Source organism: Ursus americanus, chromosome 2, assembly GCF_024610735.1.
Source record: "Ursus americanus isolate L20-20 chromosome 2, mUrsAme1.1.p, whole genome shotgun sequence".
In the NCBI taxonomy this organism is placed as follows: Eukaryota; Metazoa; Chordata; class Mammalia; order Carnivora; family Ursidae; genus Ursus; species Ursus americanus.
Window position 1 is genome coordinate 98,332,869 of NC_142128.1, and position 24,007 is coordinate 98,356,875.

The following is a 24,007-nucleotide window of genomic DNA, read 5'->3' on the forward strand; positions in this document are numbered from 1 at the left end:
GTGAACTCCTTTGAATTAGCTTTTGACTTTCCACATTTTTTTTAGCACGTTTATACTTTGAGACATCACAAGATATTCTAGGCTCGTCTTCTGTTTTTCCTGCAATGGCTGTAGAGCTGCAAGGCTTTCTTGTACTGGAGACTGATATTTAGAAACCGAGATCAGGGTGCTGGACATGCTCCCTGCTGCTTGGGTGTCTTTGCTTGTAGGCCCTTCCAGCTGGACTGAGCTAGTGAATACACCTACGCATGTTAGCACAGCTGCACACATTTGTTTCAGTATCTACGTACCACTGACTCAAATCCCGTAGGACTGGGTTCTTTCTAACATTGCCCCCTTTCTTACTGGTAACTTGTTTCTCCAGCAGTGAGAGACTTGGCTCCCATTATAATACATTTACTTGTTTGTTCAAATCTTGTAGACACAAAAAGCAGTGACTCTAACTATGGGCAGTTTTGTCCCCAAGGGCCATTTGGCAATGTCTGGAGACGTTGTCCGTTGTCACACCTCGGGTGGGGGAGTGCTAATGGCATCTGGTGAGGACAGGCCAGAGAGGTCCTGACCCTCCTACTGTGCCCAGGATGGCCCCACAACAGAATTAAATGGTCCAAAATGCCAGTAGTGCCTACGTTGAGAAACCTGGGGCATCAAACAGTTTCAGAATGGGCAGCCTGTACCCCTATGAAAAACACATATTCTTTGTGTAGTTACTTTTTCTTTAGTCTTAACAGTATTCAGTCAAAACAGTGTTACTGAGTTTATTAGGACCAGTTCCTTCCTCCACGTCCTTCAGTGTGGTTGTGATGCACTCATCACCCCATTAGGGGCCTTTGTTACTGTTGTACTCATTTTGGGGTTTGGTTGATTTGAATGTGTGTTCTAAAAGTCAAAGCTTATCCAAAAGTGTGGATCTGTTTTTACAAGTTCGCCAGATGATTCTGATTTTCACCTTTTTTCCAGAACCAGTGGTGTAGCTCATGGGCTTTGAAGTCAGATCTGAATTTACATCCAATCTCTTATCAGGTATGTGATGTCAGGTAAGTTACTTTCCCTTCCTGAGCCTATACTTCCAAGGGTTGTCATGAGGGTATGAAAGTGTACACACGGTGTTTATCAAAATGTCTGCACAAAGCGGGAGCCCAGATGAGAGCTGTGTTCATTCTTTCATGTATCCATTTAACAAATACGTTGTATTGCTACTATGTACTTCTTCCCCAGTGAGACAAAATAACTAAGACCTGGCTCTGCCTTTGAGGGGCTCACGTTTTAGGGGGACTCTTGGCGGTTTTGCAGAAAATACAGTGGCCATTTCTTACATTGATGTGCAGTATAAGAGACTAAGATGAAAGTAAATCATGATTTTATGGAAGCTTTTCCTAGAAGTCCTAACGGGTGTAGACTGTGTATGTATATCTCTGGTGAGCTATCGTGATAAAAAAAACAGCAGTCTAGAGAAATAGATCGTTATGTGTCTCCGTCTCTCTCAAAGAGAAGCCATTGCAGCCTTCTAGGGATGTCTGTGTCAGACTGTACGAAGGTGAACTCTCTAGTGAGCACCTGTAGGCAGGTGTTCGGAGTTCTTGGATGCTAGGCATTCAGGTGATTTTTAAAATATATGTGTAAACGTTTTCAAGCAGTGCTTCTCAATTTTAGTGTGTATACAGATCATCTGGGGATTTAGTTAAGCAGAATCAGAGTCAGTAGATCTGGACTTGGGCCTGGGACTCTGCATTTATAACAAGCTCCCAGCAGATGTAGCTGGCTGTGGGTCACATTTTGAGCAACATGAGTTATTGCATGACTTTGAAATCATATTTTCTGGCTTTGAATCCTAGTTCTTCAACTTACTAGATGTGTACCTCTTATTAGTGATTGATTTCACTCTGAGCATATTGCACCTCGAGGTTATTAGCTATTGAAGTGGATATGTTGAGCATAGCAACATTTTAAATTCGCGGTACGTGAAGACAAACCTCTAATGACTCACTGGTGGAATCGAAAATCATGATTTGGTATGACAGTTAAAGATGTGCTTCTTCCATTTGGATCCACATATTATCTTTGAGATTTTCCTTCCCCATGGTGACAGCCACTAAAACTAAGTACCTAAAGAAACTGAAATTAGGACCAGAGTTGTGTTGTGTTGTGTTGTGTTTTTTAAGTAGGCTCCATGTGGAGCCCAGCTTGGGGCTTGAACTCACAACCCTGAGATCAAGACCTGAGCTGAGATCGGGAGTCGGACACTTAACCAGCTGGGCCACCCAGGCACCCCTGGTTTTTGTTTTGTTTTGTTTTAAGTAAGCTCTACCTCTTAACGTGGGGCTTAAACTCACGACCTGATAACAAGAGCCGCATGCTCTACCGACTGAGCCAGCTAGGCGCCCCAGGACCAGAGGCTTAAAAAAAAATGTGTATATATATACACACATATATAATAACACTGTTCTCACTGTGTTAATATGTAAATAATAAATAAAAATGTTTTAGTGAAACGGTTTTTGAACCCTCAGTATATAAAACAATCATGTATTATTTACATTGTCCTGTTAACAAATTTCTAATTTGTGTGTTTTTGAATTTAACGAAGTTTTTGGTACAAAAGTACATTTCTGTAGTTTATATTCTAAATCAGACCTATGTGCTCAGGAGCACAAGGGGTGGAAGAAAAAAGTTTTGATTTTACTGCTATGTAGCAGAGGAAAAATGCCTTTCTTGAAAACAATAGTGAGGGCACATGTGACTGGTTTGCCACGTGGACTAACTAAAGAGCCCCTCAGGGTGTTTCCAGGGTATCTGACACTGGAGATCACTCCAGGTAGTTTAGCTGGAATTGGGGGCCCTTCACTCGGAACCAAATGTCTGGCAACCCAACATCCCTCCCTTCCCCAAAACAGAGGGTAAGGGAGCTCAGAATTTAGGTGACAAATTAGTGTATTACTTTAATTAAATGGGACTGACCTAGTCCCAATTAACGAGAGTTCCAGGATCTTCAAAACAAAATAAGTATTAGAGGTTTATGGCGTAAGTATGAACGGATTAGCCCACACTGTGGCGAGATGAGCTGCCTGGGGTCTCCCTTGTTCTCGGTCTTTGCCTAGACATTTCCTGCTACCTGAGCCACAGTGCTAGGCTTTTTGATCTAGAAACTTTTACACTCTTAAAATTGGTTGAGGACCTCAAGGAGCCTTTGTTTATGTGAGTTACAGCTATCAATCTTTACCACAGTAGGAATTAAAACAGAATTTTAGGGGATGCCTGGCTGGCTCAGTTGGTTAAGCGTCTGTCTCCAGCTCAGGTCATGATCTCAGGGTCTTGAGATTGAGCGAGCCCCGCCCCACCAGGTCAGGCTCCACACTCAGCAGGGAGTCTCCAAGTTTGTGTCTCCCTCTGACCCTCCTGCTCATGCTTTCTCTCTCTTTCTCTAAAATAAAGAAATAAATCTTTTTTTTTAATTTAGTTTTTTAAAGGGAGGTGTTTCAATAATTGCTTTTACTTTTGTTGGTTTTTTTTTTTAAGATTTAAAAAATTTTTTTATTTGAGAGAGAGAGAGACAGAGCTCAAGCAGGGAGAGGAACAGGGAGAGGGAGAAGCAGACTCCCCGCTGAGCAGGGAGTCCGACATGGGGCTTGATCCCAGGACCCTGAGATCATGACCTGAGCCAAAGGCAGACGCTTAACTGACTGAGCCACCCAGGCGCCCCAAAGAAATAAATCTCTGAAAAAAAAATATATATATATGTGTATATACACACACACACACACACACACACACACACAGAGTAACATTTTCTGCAATGAAATGATTCCTAATTCGTGTTACAAAATTGAATAGATCCTGTTTTATGCCATCTCACGCACACTCAGCGTGATACTTCAAACAAAGTGCACCATGATGTTCTGGTATGTTCTGCCCGATGAGAAAGTGTGAAAACCCCTGCAGCGGGCAACTTGGAAGGCTCTGTTTAGGCTTCATCTGCTATGTGTGATGTCGCCTGTGGAGTCCCTCCCTCTCAGCTGTGGGGAGACCTCTCCAACTCGGACACTGGAGCTGATGCTCACGCTCCTTTGACGTTTCTCCTCCAAGTTTTCCTGATGCTGGTGGCACTGAGAGCGAGGGGCTGGGTCCTCTAGTTGTGAGTGCTGGGAGAACATCAGAGGCAGGACGGGGAGCAACGTTCCCAGGGAGCAGCTGCCCGATTCAGGTATTTAATAGCTTAGAAAGTGCATGCTGAGCACCTGCTATGTGCTAAAGCACTGAAAAGGTCTGAAAACCCTAAGCCTTAACCTTTAGAGAAAGCCACACTGGCGGTAGGAAGACAGCGCTTGGATCTCTCTGGTAAATAACGCCTGCATTTCTTCCTCAAGGAGGACTGACTAGGATAGGAGGCAGCTGAGCACAAACGTGGCTGGCTGGAGGCCAGCTCTTTGAAGTGCCTGAACTTGTGGAGACTCGGTCTGTGGACCCAGCGGTAGAGGAAGCTGCATCTGCTTTGATGTCGGAACTGTTGTGAGACCATCTGAGCTTGCGCTTCCTTTGAAGAGAGTGACTCCAGGCAATCTTGGTGTACATGGGGCCAATCAGGTGACCTAGAAAAGCCTAGAAAGAAAAACCCTCTGCCAGAAGGGAGTTGAAAATAGCTGCGGGTTATTTGAAACATCGTGTTTACTTAAAGAGTTTCGAGAGAGATTATTTGGAGTTAATCTAGTTTCCCTACAGGCAGAGGGTAAGTTGCTGAAGAGGATTCCTTGCTCCTCCTGGGAAGGTGGGCCGGCTGTGGTGTGCCCGCTGAGGCCTCTGGGCACCGCCTGTGTCCTTGCAGACGTTTCTGGGCGGATGAGTGCACAATTCTGCACACACTGTGGTTGAGATGTTTTAAATTAAGGGTTTCGAGTGGAAAACGTCCTCACAGAAGCTGACAGCGGATGGTTCTGTTCAGAGATGCGGAGTTATCAAGTTTCTCTTTCCTGAGGTCAGGTTAATGGGAAATCGGAAACCAGAAGCTGGTTGGTGTTACCCTCTCACACCTTAAAACCTTGCTTGTTAAGACAGGAGCATTTTTTAAATACTTGTTTGAATACGTGAATTACAAGCCTTATTTTCCTGCAGCTTGTCATCCTTCAGAGTGGCTGTTCTGATCGTAGCCAGAGCATCTGGACGTTTCTCAACCAGTTGAGAGCAAAAGAAACCTGTCGGAGTATTTTCTTCTCCCACTACTCTGACACTTCTAGGTCAAAATACTTAGTAGTTTCAGGCCTAACAGTTTCCTTAACTAAGTCATTACTTACAAATACCACATTGGTCTTTAAGAAAATTTTTAATCTTGTCTTTTAAAAATTCAGTTTATTTAAACTAAAAGCAACAACCACTTTTCTCCTATCCTCTGCCTCCCCCACCTCTGGCAACTACTGGTCTGTTCTCTGTACCTGTGAGGTTGGGGTATTTGTGTGTTCGTTTTAGATTCTGCCAATAAGAGCTATCATATGGTACGTTTCTCTCCCCTCTGTCTGATTTATTTCAGTGACCATAACACTCCTCAGGGTCCATGCTGTTGCAAATAGCAAGGTTTCATCCTTTTTTATGGCTGAGTAGTACTATTACACACACACACACCTCTATCCATTCATCCATCGACGGACACTTGTGCTGCTTCCACATCCTGACTGTTGTAAACAATGCTGCAGTAAACATGGGGATGCAGATATCTTTTCAAGTTAGTGTTTTCATTTTCTTCACATAAATATTCAGAAGTAGCATTGCTGGATCAGAGAGTAGCTCTATTTTTAATTTTTTGAGGAGCCTCCATACTGTGGTCCACAGTGGCTGCACCAGTTTGCATTCCCACCACAGTCCCCCTTTCTCCGCATCCTCACCAACACCTGTTGTTTTTTATGTTGTTGATTTTAGCCACGCTGACAGGTGTGAGGTGATACCTCCCTGTGGTGATTTGTGTTTCCCTGATGATCAGTGATGTTGAGCATCTTTTCTTGTGTCTGTTGGCCATCTGGATGTCTTCTTTGGAAAAATGGCTATTCAGGTTGTCTGCCCATTTTAAAATCAGATTTTTTTTCTTTTGAGTTGTGTGAGTTCTTTATATATTTTGAATATTATCCCCTTATCAAATGTATGATTTGCAAGTATCTTCTCCCATTCAGTAGGCTGCCTTTTCGTTTCGTTGATGGTTTCCTTTGCTTTATTATTTATAAATATCACATTGTTTTTGTTTTAATATTTTTGTGCTTAGAATAATGATGTCTTTAAGAATGGAAACAGCTTTTGTCCTAACTTAGCAGGTGGCAGTGGGGTTCGGAGGTCACAACAGCAGGGAAGTGACACTGTTGACCCTTTATTATCCGATTGTTCCAGTCGCTGATCCTGGGTTTTGATAGGGGCTCTCCTGGGGCCTTGGCTGCTTGGTCTTCGAAATATTGATTATGGAACTTGAAGGAGTTCATAGTTTGGGGTGGATTTGCAAAGTGGGTCTGCCTGAATGTGAGAAGCCCAGTTGTTTCATTGAAGACCATTCCTAGTAGATGGTTTAGCTTTATGGACTTACCCAGAATGGTCACAGCGTGGCTCTCCTTGAGTTTCCCCCCCTCACTGCTGAGTGATGTGTGTGCAGCACAGAGAAAGGCCACTGGTACAGTTTGATCTCAGCTGGAGAGGCAGTCACAGTGAGCCCCCCCGTGTGACACAGGCTGCTGCATGGGCATGAATGGCACAGAGCAGGTCCTTACATGCGTTTATGGTATTTACACACGTGTATGGAACAAACCATCTTGGAAAGAGTAAAATTTCAAGCCGTTACATGTGTTGGACAAGCCAATCTTAAGAAAGAGTTTTTTAAAGTAAAATTTTTCGTGGTAGTTTAATGAAAAGAGTTAAAAATTCTACTTTAGGTTTTTTTTAAAGATTTTATTTATTTATTTGACGGAGAGCACAAGTAGGGGGAGGGGCAGAGGAAAAGGGGGAAGCAGACTCCCTGTGGAGCAGGGAGCCCGACTTGGGGTTCCGGCGCTCAATCCCAGGACCTTGGGATCATGACCTGAGCCGAAGGTGACTTAACCGACTGAGCCACCCAGGTGCCCCCTAATTTATTTATTTATTTATTTATTTATTTATTTATTTATTTATTTAATTATTTTTCTTAGTTAAGTTTTTTTTCTGAAGCAAGGGCGTGCTTGGTGGATTGTATTTTCATGCCCACAAGAGCAGTAGAGTCTCTAAAATGTAGAGTGTTTGGCTGTTTTTATTGTTGCTATCCATTGAAGGTAACAGGCAAACCAGAAGGTGTTCCAGCAATCCTTATTTTCTCCCACAAACTTCCACAACATCCACAGTGCTAACTTTTTTCAGAACTACAAACATTTTGAAGTTTCTTTTTATGTTATTTTAGTGATAACCTTATCTTGAATCACTGCTTATGTTCTGTGTTTTGGTGGGTTTTTGTTGTTGTTGGAAAGACTTCTAAGAGATTTCTTAGTTTTTTCGTTGTCTACTTGTTTTTAGCCTTGAAACCTTTTAGATAAGTAGTTTGGTTTTTTCTGAGATTCTAACTCTTGTTAAAAATATATTTTATACTTCGAGTCATGTTTTTCTGATTATGGTATATTTTGGAAAACAGTGTCAGGATCCTTTCTGAGGTCAAGAATTTTTACCTTAAGAATGAGGGGAGAAGAAACGTCAAAATCCAAGTAAGCAAGTATTAGATGTCTAATCCCTTGAAAACCAGAGTTCTGTTTGGTGTCCAGTTACCTTGTCTGATGAGCTGATTAATGGTAGGGGGTCTGTTTTCCCCCAATAAGTGCTTTTCTGCAATTCCTAAAGATTGCTGTGCAAAAGGAACTCCTTTGAGAGATTTTCTGATGAAAGATGACAGAAGGCAAACACTAGCACTTGGGACACTATCTCTTGTTTGTGTGGTACCATTTTTCTTCCAAATACAGTTTTGAATTGGCTTATCATTTTTCTCAGAGTCATAGCCATATGTTATTACAACTATATGAAATGTATGTGCTTTGGGCAAAAGGCCACAGGAAACATAGGAACAAGGAAAATCCCTGTTCTGTTAGAAACTTAGGATAATGGGTAAAAATAATTTTTAAAAATTTCGCAATGTTACGGGGCACCTGGGTAGCTCAGTTGGTTGAGCATCGACTCTTGATTTCAGCTTGGGTCATGATCTCAGGGTTGTGGGATCGAGCCCCATGTCAGGCTCCACGCTTCTCTCTCCCTCTGCCCCTCCCCCTGCTCACTCTCTAAATAAATAAATAAATAATTCTTTTAAAATTTTTCTTAATGTTGCTAGAATTACCTCAGCAGTATGTAATAGTCTAAGGAAGACACTTTTCATTTTTGACACTCTTGAAAAAAATATTTTGGCCTTCTCCATTTTGCTGTTTCAGAGCAGAAGTCTTAAGAAAGTACTGAAAAGTTTTATCTTCAGTCCATGAATTTAAATCATTTTGAAAGCAGTCATACCTGAGAGCTTTGCCTTTTGAGTTCTCTTGTTGGCAAACATTCTTAAATTTTAAATATCAGCTGGAAAGCTGAAGTAAGTTGATGTTAATGTATTATTACTAAACAAGATTTCCTTTAATATATAGAAGGTTACAATTCTCAGACTTTTACTGTTTTTAAGTGATTATGGCATCCTTATAATGAACTGCCTGCCATATTAAATAGGCTCATTCAGTCATTTATTCAACACGTAGAATTCTCAGTTGCTTTCTGTGTGACTGTGATGTCGCACGCTGGAAACACAGTCAGTAGTGGGCAGAGCAGTCCTGGGTTCTGCTCTTAGTGTTTATTGATGTGCTAGTTCACGGCCCATGGGCCATGTACCTGGCACTGTCCTACAGGCTAGGGTCATGCTCCGTGGAGGAAGAAGCAAGCAATAAATAAGTACATAAATAGGTGATTAAGTTAATTTCAGATAGGGATCAGTGCTTCAAGGCCAGGGAGAACTAACTGTGGACATGGACTGATCTATTTTATAGCCTAGAGATGCCAGTACAATTGATCACACAGATAGATACGATAAATGCCACGAAGGAAGAATGGAGTGAGACCATGTAAGTGAGGGAGGTGGGGACTAGTCTATTTTGAGGGAGACAGGGAGGACTTCCTGGAGGAGGTGACATTTGAGCTAAGATGTGAATGACGACTAGGTGTGTCAGTTTCCGAGGGGCTGCCATATGAAGTGCCACAGACTGGTGGCTTAAACAATAGAGATTTATTGTCTCACAGTCTGGAGACTAGAAGTCTGAGATCAAGGTGTACCTTCGGAGGTTTCCAAGGAGAATCCTTCCATCCTGTCCCCTAGCTTCTAGTGATTTGCTGGCAGTCTTCGGCGTTTCTGGCTTGTAGACACATTACCTCTGGCTCTGCCTTCATCTTCACATGGGCATTCTGTGTGTGTGTGTGTGTGTGTGTGTGTGTGTGTGTGTGTGTGTGTCCAAGCTTCCCCTTATATCAAGACACCAGGCATATGAGCTCATCTGAAGAAATTACTCAGTATCGACCCTATTTCCAAATGAGGTCATTCTGTGGTGTTGGGGTTGGGACTTCAGTGTTTGAATCTGGGGGGACACCGCAACTCACAACACCAGCAGTTGGCCAAGTGAAGAAGGGGGAGAGGAAAACCTTTTTCTCCCTGGAAGCTAGGACAGCATGTGAAGGTCTCGTGTTGGAAAGAAGCCTGGCTCACTTACAGACAGACTTGGGAACCAGTGCAGTGAGGTGGCCCCAGGACATCCCATGTAGGACGGGTGCAGAGGCCGCGTGGGCCCTGAGCATGGCCTGGAGGAAAGCAGGATTGCCTTCTCCAGGTGCTGATATCCAGCAGACAGAAGTTTGTATCTGTTGGTCAGGAGCAAGGCTGCGGCTGCCAGGAAAGACCTGGGGGTCGGGTCTTCTGGGTCAAAGTTCGGTAAATTCACTCAGAAACAGTGTCTCAGGTAGAAGGGCTGGGCTTCTTAGAACCTGAGGAGAACCTGCATTTGAGGAAGAGGTCAGAACAAGCCGCCCACAGAAAGGCAGAAAGAGGTACCGGGATGGAGCCCTGCTCGGAAAACTGAGTCAGAGGACTGGTTAGTGCAACAGGTGCTACACGAAGTCAAGGAGAAGGAGAGCTGAGGTCGGAGGTCAAAGACCAGGCTCTGTAGGAGGTGAGAGTAGAAACCTGGCTGTTGTGTGCTGAGAAGAAGCAGGAGTAAATCATTAGGAAGTGTCTTTATTTCATATAGTTCACATTTATACTACAGCATAAAAATATATAGTAAATGTATTGAGCACTGGCAGTGGAGGGGTAAGGAAGGCAGCACCCAGACGTGGTGGCAGACGGCACGATTGAAGCCGAGAACAGGAAATAAGTGGGGGGGGGGAGGGGGTTGGACGATGAAGATAACTAAGAGAAGGGTTTCCTTGCATAATTTATGTCCTTTTTCCCAGACCCCAAATGGTGGGGAAATCAGGAAAATAGGGGAAATACTGTAACTCTCCTGTAAGAAAAAAGGTTTAGCAATGAAGGCAGAGATTGCTGATTCAGAGGGTCCCACTGACATCAAGTTCTGAACGAGAGCAGGAAACATGCACGCAGGTGTCATGGGCCAGGGTGGACATTCCTGGGAACCCGGACAGGATCGTGCAGGAGAGATTCACCCTCTCCCTTGGGGCTGTTACATGTATCTGTGTGTGTTCTTAGCCATATCTGCTGCTAACAGTGAGTCATTCTTGCAAACGAAATAATTATTTTTTAAAAAGATTGTATTTATTCATTTGAGAGAGAGAGAGAGGGAAGCAGGTAGAGGGAGAGGGAGAAGCAGACTCCCTGTTGAGCAGGGAGCCCGATGTGGGGCTCGATCCCAGAAACCTGGGATCATGACCTGAGCCGAAGGCAGCTGCTTAACTAACTGAGCCACCCAGGGACCCCACAAAATAAGTATTAATACATTCATTCACATAGTTCATCACTTTGTATGAATCTAGGGAGTGGCGTTCCAAGAACTAACAAGTACTCACACAAACTGGAGGCTTGGACCTGCGGTTCTGTGTCACGCCGGTTCCCCTCTAGGGGATTCAAATGACGTTATTGGAATGCTACCTCATTATGTTTGTTGATGGTTTCCAGGGCTTGATACTTGCTACAGGCTGCAATTATTGTCAATACTTGAGTAGAACAAATGCAGAGAAGGTGAGTGTGGCTGTGGGATTGAAACTGATCTGTAATCTGAATTTGCAAAGCAATACTGACTCATTGGCAAAACCAAAATCAGGACAAGCAGACAAAATAATTTCACGTTAAAAAAGGAAATGGGTGTGGAATTTGAGAAACAAAACAAGTAAATAAAGAAAAAAAAGGGACAAAGCAAGAAACAGACTCTTAGCTCTAGAGAACACACTGCTGGTCACCAGGGAGGAGGTGGGTGGGGGATGGGGGAAGCAGGTGATGGGTATGAAGGAGTGCACCTGTTGTCATGAGCACCGGGTGACCTATGGAACTGCAGAATCACTGTATTGTACACCTGAAACCAGTATTGCACTGCATGTCAACTATACTGGGTTTTAAGAAAACAAAAAACGGAAATCAGTTTAAATGAAGCAAAATACACCAGAATGCCCAGCTTGGAGATCATACCATCTGTGCAAAATGAAAGAAATTTTTCTGTGTCTGGTCATTTGTCATGAAACAGAGATTAAGACTGTCACTCTTTTGTGTGTTTTAAAGTTTTCATTTAAAAAATGATAACTTTTGGGGCACTGGGTCGCTCAGTTGGTTAAGCACCTGAGTCTTGGTTTTGGTTCAGGTCATGATCTCAGGGTTGTGAGATTGAGCCCCAGTGGGGCTCGAAGCAGGACCTACTTGAGATTCTCTCTCCTTCTCCCTCTGCCCCTACTCCACTCACCCCCTTTCTCCCTCAAAAAAAATGATGACTTTTGGGGCCTTTGGGTGGCTCAGTCAGTTAAGCATCTGACTCTTAGTCTCAGCTCAGGACTTGGTCTCAGGGTCATGAGTTTGAGCCCCATGGTGGGTTCCACGCTCGGTGTGGAGCCTACTTGAAAAAAAAATGATGACTTTTATGTATCTTTTCATTTTTAAATGATTTTGTTGGACATTTGTGTTATGTTCATTTCATTTACTGTTTTCTATTATTAGATGTCTATGAGGTGTACAGATCATTTTTACATGTTATTGAAATATATAACAATATATTGGTTAATAATAATCATGCCTTTGTTATTAAATCTCTTGTGTTACAGTAAATTTCTGAAATTTTTAATGTAAGTCTATCTTGGAAAAATTATTCACTGTGTATAACTTCTGTCACTTGTTATTTTAAACATAAATGTATGAAAAATACAGACTAACGTATGGTATTGAGAATTCTTGGGGATTCCAGTTTCTGGTCTCAGATACGTCAGGGATTCACCACCTGAGACACTGATTTGACCCAAAGGCTAAGATGAAGGACACAGGTAGAGAAACCAGCACCTGAGTGGGGACACCTCTTCTTTCCTTTTTTTTCCTTCCTGGGAAGGAACAAAGGATGCGTGGAAATGTAGATGAATTTCGAAATCTAAAAGAGGCTTTCTGTTTTCTCTCTAAAGAAGGAGTGAACTCATCCCTCTTGATTATGATGGGCAAGCAGGCTGGCCTGGGCAGCCAGGGCGGTGTGGTTATAGTTCGGAAGAGCTGACCAGGGATGAATCTGAGAGAGCACCGTCCAGTTGAAGGCCAGGGGAGGCATTTTGGGGAAATTCTGAAAGGCTTAACTGATGACCCTTTGTGGAGCTAACCCCCTTGGTGCTTTTTTGCCTCTACACTCATTCCAAATAGTTAACTGAAATAACAGTCTACTTAGAAAACTAGTTCAACACATTTTAGTGTTACCTTGGCTTATATTTATTGTTTTAAAAATAAGCGATCTTTTTTTTTAGGATTTATTATTTATTTGAGAGAGTGCGTGTGCATGTGCGTGCTTGCAGGTGTGTGCCTGGGGGGGAAGGGCAGAGGGAGAGAGAATCTCTCTGAGTGCAGAGCCTGACACGGGGGCTTGATCCCATGACTCTGAGATCATGGCCTGAGCTGAAACCAAGAGTTGGATGCTTAACCAACTGACCCACCCAGGCGGCCCAATAAGGGATCATTTTTAAAGAACACCGAAATACAAACTTTTGCCATTTTTCTCAATCTGTTACTATTCCTTGTTGAAGGAATACATCAGCATCAGTGGTTGGCCCTGGTTCTGACTCCTTATACCAAGACAGAGGAAATAATGTGCAATTCACCTCTTCAAGAGAGCATGATTGATAGACAAGCAGGTAAGTAGAACAGAATAAAGAGTCCAGAAATAGACCCACACATATATAGCCAACTGATTTTTCAACAGAGGTGCCAAAGTCATTCTGTGGAGAAAGACTAGCTTTTCAGCATGTGACGCTGGCTTAACTGGATCTCTTGGGGGACGGGTGAAATAACCTTGATCTCTGTCTCACGGCAAATACCAAGGTTTTTAGAAAATTGATCGTAGACCTAAATGTTGTAAAACCTAAAACCAAAGCTTACAGTGTACTTGGGGTAGGCAGAGATTTCTGTCTTAGTCCATTCAGGCCCATGTAACAAGGTAGCACAGGCAGGGGCGGGTTACTGAAAACAGATTTCGTATCTCACAGCTCTGGGGGCTGGAAGTCCAGGATCAGAGTGCTGGTGTGGTCGGGTGAGGGCCATCCTCCTGCTGGTGAAATTCTCATTGTGTCCTCATGTGGCAGAGGAGCTAGGGTTCTCTGTGGACTTCCTTCTGTGAGGGTGCTAATCCCAGTCGTGAGGGCCTCATCCACATGACCTGACCACCTCCTAGGGCCCCGCTTCCTAATACATCACATTCAGATGTAACAATGAATTGGGGGGGTGGACACAAACATTCAGACCATAGCAACTTCTTAGGACAAAATCACCATTCATACAATTTAAAAAATGCTTTGATAAATTGGACTTCAGGACTGTACATGTTTCTGGCCTTCAGAAGTTACTATTTAAAAAATGAAAAGACAAGGCATGAAGTTGGACAAAATATTGGTAAAACAATGTGTGACAAAGAGGTTGTATCTAGAAGATTTAATGAATTTTTACAATACAATAGTAAGACGATTTTTTAAAAATGGGCAGACCTGAAAAGACACTTCAGTTATTTAAAATTCTCAGCGAGGGGGCTCCTGGCTCTCGATCTCAGGGCTGTAGATTCGAGCCCCATGTTGGGTGTAGAGATTGCTTAAAAATAAGATCAAAAAGATAAAATTCACAGCAAGATACCACTTAGAGCCAGCAGAATGGCTACAATTAGAAAGACGGAGAAGAACAAGTGTTGGACAGAAAGCAGAACGAGTGGAACATTTTCGACGGGCGTGAACGTGGCGTCATCGCTAGCACGACAGCCAGTCTCTGAGTAACCACACATGCAAGTCCAGAGCTGCACGCTGACCCAAAGCAAGGGAAAACAGATGCCCATGGGAAGACTTGTGCATGAACGTTCACATCAGCTTTATTTAGAATCCACAAAAGCTGGAAACAACCTACGTGTGTATCCGCAAGAGAACGTGTAAGTGCAGAGTCGGGAGACAGGCTAGAGGGTGCAACGTGTTCTGTAGCTCGAGTCCAGTAGCGATCACGTGGACGAGTCCACCCACTGGTCCAAACTTATTGAAATCTGTACATTTTATCGTGTGTAACTGATATATCAACAAAGCTGTTTAAAAATAAGAACATGAAATTGTGTTTTAAATCATTAAAATATTGTTAGCATCTAGTTTTATGTATTTGTTAGAAAGCATTTGGTCAGTCAAATTTACGAGGAGCCATTCTGGATTTCTCTGGTGTTGTATTAAACCTTCGAGGAGGCCGTTCCGTGAGCTGGTCATGAATAGTTTAATGCTGCACCTAATAGTTGTGGTGTGATTGAGAAATAACGAGGTCTGCCCCGTTCTCTCCGGGAGAAACTCCTTAACATCTGCAGCTCTTGCTTTCAGTTGAGTGGCTTGTATTTTAACACTCATACCAGCGTTACTAGATTTACTTTCCTGTATCTTCAGAGGCTCCAGTACTTGGTGTCTCAGTTAAACTACACGTGCCTTAAAAACATGAATCCGTTCATTTTGGATTTCCTTTCGTGAAAATACTCCACATTGTGTCGGCTGAGTTGTGAGAGTGCGCATTCTCCCGTCTTCATCTTCAGGCCCCAGTCAGCAGCGCCCACCTGCACCGTCCTGCTCTCCTGCCTTGTGTCTGTGTGTCCTGCACAGACATTGTTGGCATCTGATTTTCACTAGCGCAGTTCTTAGAGGAAAAACATAAGCTTGCTTATGAAATGGTCTTCTTTGTAGAGTTCTGGTCACTTTTCTCCGGGGTTGGTTGTAGCTTATAGCACATGGAAGAAATTTAACTGCAGGGATATAAACATGTTTTTGAGTGGAAAAACTCTGTACCAGTTGATGTATTATAAAAGTTTAAGGCAGTATCAAAATGTCTTTTTCAGAGGCGGTGAGGGGAATTATTTTTAAAAGACCAAGCTCACACAGCAGTTGGGGAAGGGACGCACATACGGAAGTATCAACTTGGTTTTTATGTGGCATAGAATGCTCTTTGAAGAGAAGAGTGATTCTGTTGAAAGACAAATGAAACTTCTTAGGTAATTTATAGCTTTTGAAACCTTTCCTGTTTAATTTTTGGTTTAATAATAACAAGAAAAAATCTTTTCAATTAAAAAAGTGCCTAATACTTTAAACCATTTTCTTTAAAGATTTATTTATTTCCTTGAGAGAGAAAGAGTGAGAGAAAGTGAGAAAGAATCTCAGGCAGACTCCCTCCTGAGCACAGAGCTGGAGGTAGGGCTCCATCTCAGTACGCATGAGATCATGACCTGAGCTGAAATCAAGAGTCAGACGCTCAACAGACTGAGCCACCCAGGGGCCCCCTAAACCATTTTCAAACGTGGCGTCTCTCGTGAGCTCCCCAACAGCCTGCTGGGGTTGGCAGGGAAGGCACAGTTTCCATTTTTAATAGATGCCGTGTGAGGTTGCATCCAGGGTTAGGTTATATAATACACGTTATATTACTTTCATTCTCTTATATCTCCTGATATCGGAGCTTGAATTTTGGACTAGTTTAAATTAAACAAACCAGTTGGCGTACTTGGGCCCTGATCTGGTTTATCTAAGTACATAACTAATGCTGAAATAGTTTAACTTTTGTGACATTTAATCTTTGATGCTTCTGAGAAAAGATTTTAATATCCTTTTAGAAAATAAGTTGCAAATACATTTTTGAGCAGCTTCTATTTGAAATAACACTTGGCGTGAATACAGTCTTACTTTTTCAGTTGATTCGTACGATAAGGCCACAAGAAAACCAAAGTTCACAAGAATTATGTTTCATACAGTCTTTCCACCGCCTGGTGCTGTCTCCTGCAGTTTTCAACCTGTTAGTTGTAGGGGGTAGAAATCAAGAAAATAGAGTCTTCAATTCTAACGGTAAGAGGAGATCTATAACAGTTTTAGAAGTGACTTTCTTTCCTTCGGTCTCTGCCTTCAGTGTCTAATTTTTTCAGGCAGGTGTCAGATGAAGACGAGGAGGATGTCTTCTTAGTTGAATTATTATCTGTGATTTCTAAGTTGTGGGCATTCAGTCCCAATTTTTATGTTGACCAGGTTTTCAATAATAAAATCTCCATTTTAGTTATGTCCTCATCGCAAAGAGTGAGGGCCTTATTTTGTATTGTCTGGCTTAAAGGAATGAGGTTATTTAACTGGAGCAAGAAGAGATTTAATGTTAATTTCTATGTAGAGCTGTTGCCGTAATCCAGTTTTTCAGAAAGTAATGGTTTTTACACACCCAAAAGTTTTCTGACTTCGAGAGTTCAGTTAATTTTACTATAAAGTTTAATAAAAAGTACAAAATATGCTGTGTTATTAAGTAAATTAGTAAGATTAATTAAAGCAAGTAAAATTCAAGTAGTTTAGTTCCTAAAACCCTGATGGGGCTGACGTGTTGGAAAGCGTACGTTGCCTTAGGAACGTGAGTCCTTAGGACTGACCTATCCAGTGGGTAAGAGTCTAGGCTCTGAGCTAGTTGCTAGGCTTTAATGTCAGTTCTGCAATGTTGGCAGATCTCCGTTTTCTCATTGATGAAATGGGGACAATGATGGTACTTGCTTCTCTGGGGAAGAATGAGGATTAAACAAGGTTTATTTATGTGAGTAACTTGGTCATCCATATATGGTCACACAATACAGGGAATTTGGATTATCTATCTCAGTAGATGAAACAGGAAACAAAATCTAGTTGGTGAGTGACTTTCAGTTCATTGTACCCTTCATTTGTTGTTGTTCTTGGCTTCTGTTTTCTTCTGTTGGGGATCCTACTGAGTAAGGAATTAATAGGAATATGGAAAAGTCGCATCCTTCAACAAGTTTGCAAACTGGATGATCTATCACTGGGTAGTGTGAAAGACTGAAACTTGACTGTAGTTATGCTTTAATAAAAACAGCAATAACCAAAATAACCCGGAACTTACTTTTAAAAAAATGCTACTTGTTCTAGAGCAGTTTTAGTTTCATAACAAGATGGAGAGGGAGGTAGAGAGACCTCGAGTGTGTCCCCCGGCCCCACGCACGCACAGCCTCCCCCACTGCCAACAACCTCCCCAGATGGGACACTTGTTACAGTGGATGGACCCACACTGACACATCCTAATCACTCAGAGGCCATAGTTGTGTCCACTAGGGTTCATTCTTGGTGGTGTGCATTCTGTGGACTTGGACAGATGTATCATGATGTGTATTTTTCATTATAGTATCACAGAGTGTTTTCACTGCCCTCATAAACCTCAGTGCTTCGCCTCTTCATCCTTCCCTTCCCCCTCAACCCCTGGCAACCACGGATTTTTGTATTGTCTCCATAGTTTTTCCTTTTCCAAAATGTCCTATAGTTGGAATCCTATAGCATGTGGCCTTTTCACATTGGCCTCTTTCCCTTAGTAATAAGCATTTGAGATTTCTCCATGTCTGTCCATGGCTTGAAAGGTCATTTCTTTTTAGCTCTGAGTAATGTTCCATTGTCTGTGTGGACCTCCGTTCATTTATCCATTCATCTACTGAAAGACATCATGGCTCCTCCCAGAACATACTTTTAAGGCAGGATAGTAATTCACCTGAAAAATTAGAGGTAGATCAATATGGAAGTAGTGAACTGTGATCTCAAGTGATCCCAGTGTGATCCCAGCAAGTTAACTATGATCTTACTTGTGATCAAAGCTAATATTATGAGGACAGAGTGATGAGAGGGAGCCGAAGTTAGGGGCTCTGTCTGGAAATCTGGGCATGAGCTGAGGGGAGATGTTATATTTGCCTTGTTGTTATTTTTAAAACAAAAAACTAAGCTTATTTGTGAACTGATGGGGTGAGCCAGTAGAGAGGGAAGATTTTGCGAGAAGTGCTGGACAGCGTTCTGTAGCGTGCAAGGGAATGGCATCTAGGGCACAAATGTAAGGTTAGCCTTACGCATGAGAGTAGCTTATCTCTAGGAGAAGCCAGGTGTCAGAGAGCTGCCCTGCGTGCGGATGCTGCTGGGCCCCTGGCAGTGAGGGATGCTGCTGGTTGCTCATGTATCCCCAGGAAACTAGAAACCCAGGTCGTTGGCCCAGCACAAGGATGGGGAGGATTTGTCAGAGGTTTAAAGAGCTGGGACCAGGTATGAAACAGTCGTCAGAAAGGAAATGCTCGCAATGACTGCAGACAAAGGTAGGTTTCCTTCCTAAGACTAACAGCAGACTTACTAGCAGGTGCCAGAAGGCTGTGGGCTAACACCTTCAAAGTGCTAGGGGAAATAATTTAAGAGTAAAAGTGAAAAGAAGACATTTTGGGATCTGCAGAGACTGAGGATGTATACTATCCATAGATTTTTGCCAAAAGAGCTGCAGAACCATATGCTTCAACTAGAAGGAAATTGAACCCAGATGCAAGCGTGAGAGGCAAGAATCAATACGAGCAAAGAAGTGGGTTAGTATTTTGGTATATCTAAAGAAGCGTTAATTGTAAAAGTAAATGTTAAAATGTAACATTATATATTTAAATATACTTGCTAATATTACAGTGGGAAGAATTTGGAGCATATGCTTGACTATGACAAATTGCTTCAGTTACTGCCCTTCCCCTCTGAGACTAGTGAAGACACGGAAAGCCCCTCGAGCTCCTGTCCCTTAAGCTGCCTTGTATTTATTGCCGTTCAGAGATGGTAAGTGTAGTGGGACCTGAACTGCACTGTGTAAAATAGAAGGTGCCACGGTACTTGCCATTACCTTCCAAGTAGACTAAACATTAATACTCTAAATCCTGGATTTAGCAGATGCCAAAGTCATTCCCAGGCTCCGGGATGTTTGTGCAGAGAGTGGGAAAGAGCGCCGCTTCTGTGCGTTGGAAGCTGTGTTGGGTGCTCACTCAGCACGAGACAGCAGCGTGAATAAACATCGAGTTTGTGCTTAAATACATTTTTTATTATCCTTGTCTCCTCCACTGTTTTGTGTTCAGATCAGATAAAACCTAGCATGTGTGCTGTGTTCCCCACAGTTCAGATCCCTTTAATGGAAAAGTCTGCCTGTTCCTTCCTTCAGGAAGGGCAAAGCTGATAGGCTTTGGGCAACAGCTGAAAAATATTCTCATGCCCTTTATGTAAAGGGTTAAATACCTTTAGAAATAATTGCAGGCGCTTATGTGGCTCAGTCGGTTAGGTATCCAACTCTTGGTTTCGGCTCAAGTCGTGAACTCAGGGTTGTGAGGTTGAGGCCTGCATCAGGCTCTGTGCTCTGTGTGGAGTCTGCTTGGGATTCTCTCTCCCTCTCCCTCTGTCTCTCCTGCTCCTGCTGTCTCTCTCTCTAAGATAAATAAGTAAATCTTAAAAAAGAAAAAAGATTACCTGCCAGTGTGAGGTTTTTAATCGGTTTCATTTTTCTAAAACTAAAAAGTAATCTCCAAGATTGAAGTTTCTGAATTGTTAGATAGAAAATAGAATTTTGTGGGAGTTTCCTAAACCTCTGCTCATAAGCGATCATCATAAGTTGTTACTAAGCCATTTGTTCTGAATGGTACCAAATATGCTATTTGTATGGTAAAATATTTGTAGACTTTTATCACCTAACACATCACCATTCTTGATGTTCAAAAAGGCTAGAAGTTCATTCCCGAAACCTTTCCTCTTACTATGATAGTTTATATTAAGCTTAGAAAGGATAATTTAGCTAGTTCAGGGACTTTTACCTAATAAAATGACTCCTAGTTACTTGATTATATTATGGAATATTTCACCTTTTTAAAATTATATTTTACTATGTTACTAGAAAAACATAAAATATACTCATGTTGCAAGTGATGTTTGCTGGTTATGCAAATCAGATTATTTCTTTTGAGACTGATTTTGTTGAGTTTTTAGATGAAGATTTTATTGTTAATATATCTAAAATAAAAAAGGAATTAAGTAGCTAGCATAAACCCTTTCAGGGTTAGGTAGGAGCATAAAAATACAAAAATAAGATGTATTATGACATATGAAATGTTCTGTGGGGTTAACATTTTATTTTACAAATAGTTAAATAATTTAAGAAATATTTTTTCCCTTCAATGTTAATACTAAACCAGGCTAGTCTGAGATACATATTACTAATGCTCAGAATGGAAAATATACACCTGCGGTAGAAGAAAAATGTCATGGTAAATATGTTTATACAGCTGTGTGGTAATGTCAGTTATTATGAGTACATTTACAGAATCACGTAACGAGCCTCATTTTCAAACAGCCGTTAACTTTGGCTTAGAAATGCTAATTAAAGAATAACTTCATTTTTCAAATGCAGACTGAATAAGCAATATATAGCATCATTTTAGCTATCCACAAGCTCTGAGTGCATAAATTTGATCATGAGTAGATGTTGCCTAATTTCTGAGGAAATAGAGACTTTTTGTAAGACTGTTTCTTATTTATAACCTATGCTTTCATTGCATACGATGCCCACTCTTAGTACCAGACTGAGTTTCCATTAAACTTTATTGCACTTACATGGGCTCTTCTGTCATGCTTTAATAAAATTATAAAATTGACTTAATTGGGTCTCTGTGAAAGCTTCCTTTATCATTAATAATTCCATTTATTCCATGGGCTTATTAGTTTTGGATAACTTGAATGACTTCATTAAGATTAGCACAGGAATATGAATAAATATTATTTAAAAATTAAGCACAAGTAAAAACAAATTTAAAAATATACTCATAGTACTTTGAGGATTAGAAAAATGTCTATTTGGTTCAAAAGAGTGAGTAAAATGTTACCACTAAATATGTATTGCTGTGGTGTTGTCTGTAAAAATATTCCATCTGAAACATTTAACAGGCAGTGAGTGGTTTCATCTTTTTGTCTAGATCTTGAGCTGTCCTGCGCCATTAAACTCCAGAAATACCAAGATGGAAGGCTTATTTCCTGCCCTCAAGTAGTTTCCTTCTATGTAGAGAGAATACCCAGCATCAGTTTGTAATTTCCAGCAATTACTTTTCTTAAGCCTACAGCGTGAGGTTGCAAATCTATTTAGCATATACATAGTGGAATCTTTATTATACTCGTAACTCTTTTTACAACTCTTTAAAATGGATACTAAGTTATAAGAGGGCCAGGAAAGAGACTACAGTAGATACACTATGCATCCATTTCCACTCCTGGAAAAACCAGTTCAAAATGTTTTGGAGGACTTATTTTTTGCTTGTTTAAACAATTTAATTTCTAGGACGGAGTCTTAGATGGACTCTAAGACGGAGTCATGGGGTATTTGTTGATTTGAGGTTAATTATGGCAGGTTTGGACCTCAGTATTTTTCACAGCACTAAGTATGGTGACTCAAATATTTATTGAATTACAGTGAATAAATAAGGAATGATAAAAGAGTGACCATTTATTGGCAGATAAGGAGAGCCTTCTAGCAGAGTGAGATCTGAGGTGGCCAGAGCTGTGAAAGGGTTTGCTTGGTTGGGCAAGAGAAGAGGTCGGGATAAACAAGGGATCTGATTCACAGAGGGGCGAAGGTAGGGAAGGGAGTTGTTTTAGCTTTCATGTGACAGCCCTGGTTATTATATTGATGTCTGGCCTGAGGCGGATTGGTTGAACTGTGTTGGATGTAGTGAAAGGGGAAAGCTAGAGCCATGGTTCTCAAAGTATGGTTCTCCCAAGTAGCAGCTTCAGCATCCTCTGGGAGCTTGTTAGAAATGCACATCCCTAAATCGGGATCTGCTGGTGAGGGACAGCAGCAGCCGGGTTTTAAATGGGCCTTCCAGGGGGCGCCTGGGTGGCTCAGTCATTAAGCGTCTGCCTTCGGCTCAGGGTGTGATCCTGGAGTTCTGGAATGGAGCCCCACATCAGGCTCTTCTGCTGGGAGCCTGTTTCTTCCTCTCCCACTCCCCCTGCTTGTGTTCCCTCTCTCGCTGGCTGTGTCTCTCTTTGTCAAATAAATAAATGAAATCCTTTAAAAAAATAATAAATGGGCCTTCCAGGGATGCTGGTATAAGCAGGCTCATCAGGGAACAGCCTAGGATCAGGAATTCTATAGAAAAGATGACCACTGGGGTCATTTCTGTCAGAGGACAGGATGGTTTAAAGATCTGATGATTTAGCACAGCTGTCCAGAAATTATTAGTCCTCGAATGTAGTTTTAAAAGAAAGAGCTGTTTGTACTTTGATGGGGTAACCACAGGCTTTCAGCTTTGCAGGTTATCAGTTTACCTAGAAGTAACCAGAGACTTCTTTCTAAAATGCATTGTCAATATATCATGTGATAGTGGGAATGAAACTAGCTCAGACCAGAATGACACACTTTCGTGTTATGTGTTTATTCTCCTGGAAGGGAAAACTATCAATCAGAGCAGCTGTGTGATGCCCAGTCACAGCTGGATATTCTTAAGCATTATTTATTTTGAAATCAATAACTTAATAAATTTAATTTCTCCATACCAAAAATATTTCAATGTAAAATAAAGGGAAGCCTTTTCAAAAATCAATTGACCATTTTCTCCTGGTCAGTGCTGAAGACCTCTGAAAAATTTTTATTCTTTGACCTTTCTTTTCTCTTTCTTTCTTTCTTCCTTTTGTTTGTTTATTTATTTATTGAGAATTCCTGGGATTATTACTCTTCTCTTTGTGGTGTTACTACGCTACACTTTGCAAATGTGTTGTATCCTGATGGCCTCAGGATTGGTTGGGAGGCACTGTTTTTCCTTACAGTATATACTTCCTACAAAAAAGCTTCCTGGGAGGGCTTACTGCTTTTTTTTTTTTTTTTTAAGATTTTATTTATTTATTGTAGAGAGAGAAGGAAAGAGAAGGAGAGAGCACATGAGGTGAGGGGCAGAGGGAAAGAGGCAATCCCAAGCAGACTGCTCACCGAGCACAGAGCCCAACGCGGGGCTCGATCCCAGCACCCTGAGATCATGATCCCAAGATCAGGACCCCAAGATCAAGACCTCAGCCGAAACCAAGACTCAGACATTTAACCACCTGGGCCACCCAGGCAGCCTGGGATGCTTTCTTCTGAGAATGATGTTGGCTAAATGGATTTGAGCCGGTTCATGTTAATTTATGTTTCAGATCCAGGAAACATTTTTCTTATCATGTCACCAATAATACATGATACGTAGAGAACAGAGGAAGTCAGGAAGAGATGGGTCAGTACCGTATTTAGTGTTTTATACCCAGTACTCACTGGTGTTCTTAGAACTGTTTCAAGCTCGTTATGAATTATACAGGAGATTGTCACATTCAGGTGGCTGGCATAGACACGGCTATTTTTAATCAAAGCAAATAAAACGTGTATGTGTATGCCACAATGACTGTTAGTGCTGTGCTGTGATGGTTGAAGATTCCATCGACATTTGGGTGTGTGCACTTACTTTGTGCGGGATATTTATCGAAACCCTATTGTGTGTGAGGC

General features: G+C 41.8%; 1 protein-coding gene across 9 annotated transcripts in view; it reads left to right on the plus strand.

Moving 5' to 3' along the window:
• Positions 1-24,007, plus strand: part of DISP1 (dispatched RND transporter family member 1) — a 174,937-nt gene that overhangs the window by 78,695 nt on the left and 72,235 nt on the right. For 6 of the 9 annotated variants that reach the window (XM_087859161.1, XM_087859160.1, XM_045797159.2 and 3 more), the window contains exon 2: positions 961-1,037. Coding sequence is in view for 2 of the 9 variants with exons in the window: in XM_045797159.2 (XP_045653115.2) it covers positions 1,031-1,037 (7 nt within the window). In the remaining 7 variants the exon portion in view is untranslated. The remainder of the gene's footprint in view (positions 1-960; positions 1,038-24,007) is intronic. The other 3 variants (XM_045797134.2, XM_087859152.1, XM_045797176.2) reach the window with 1 other exon arrangement.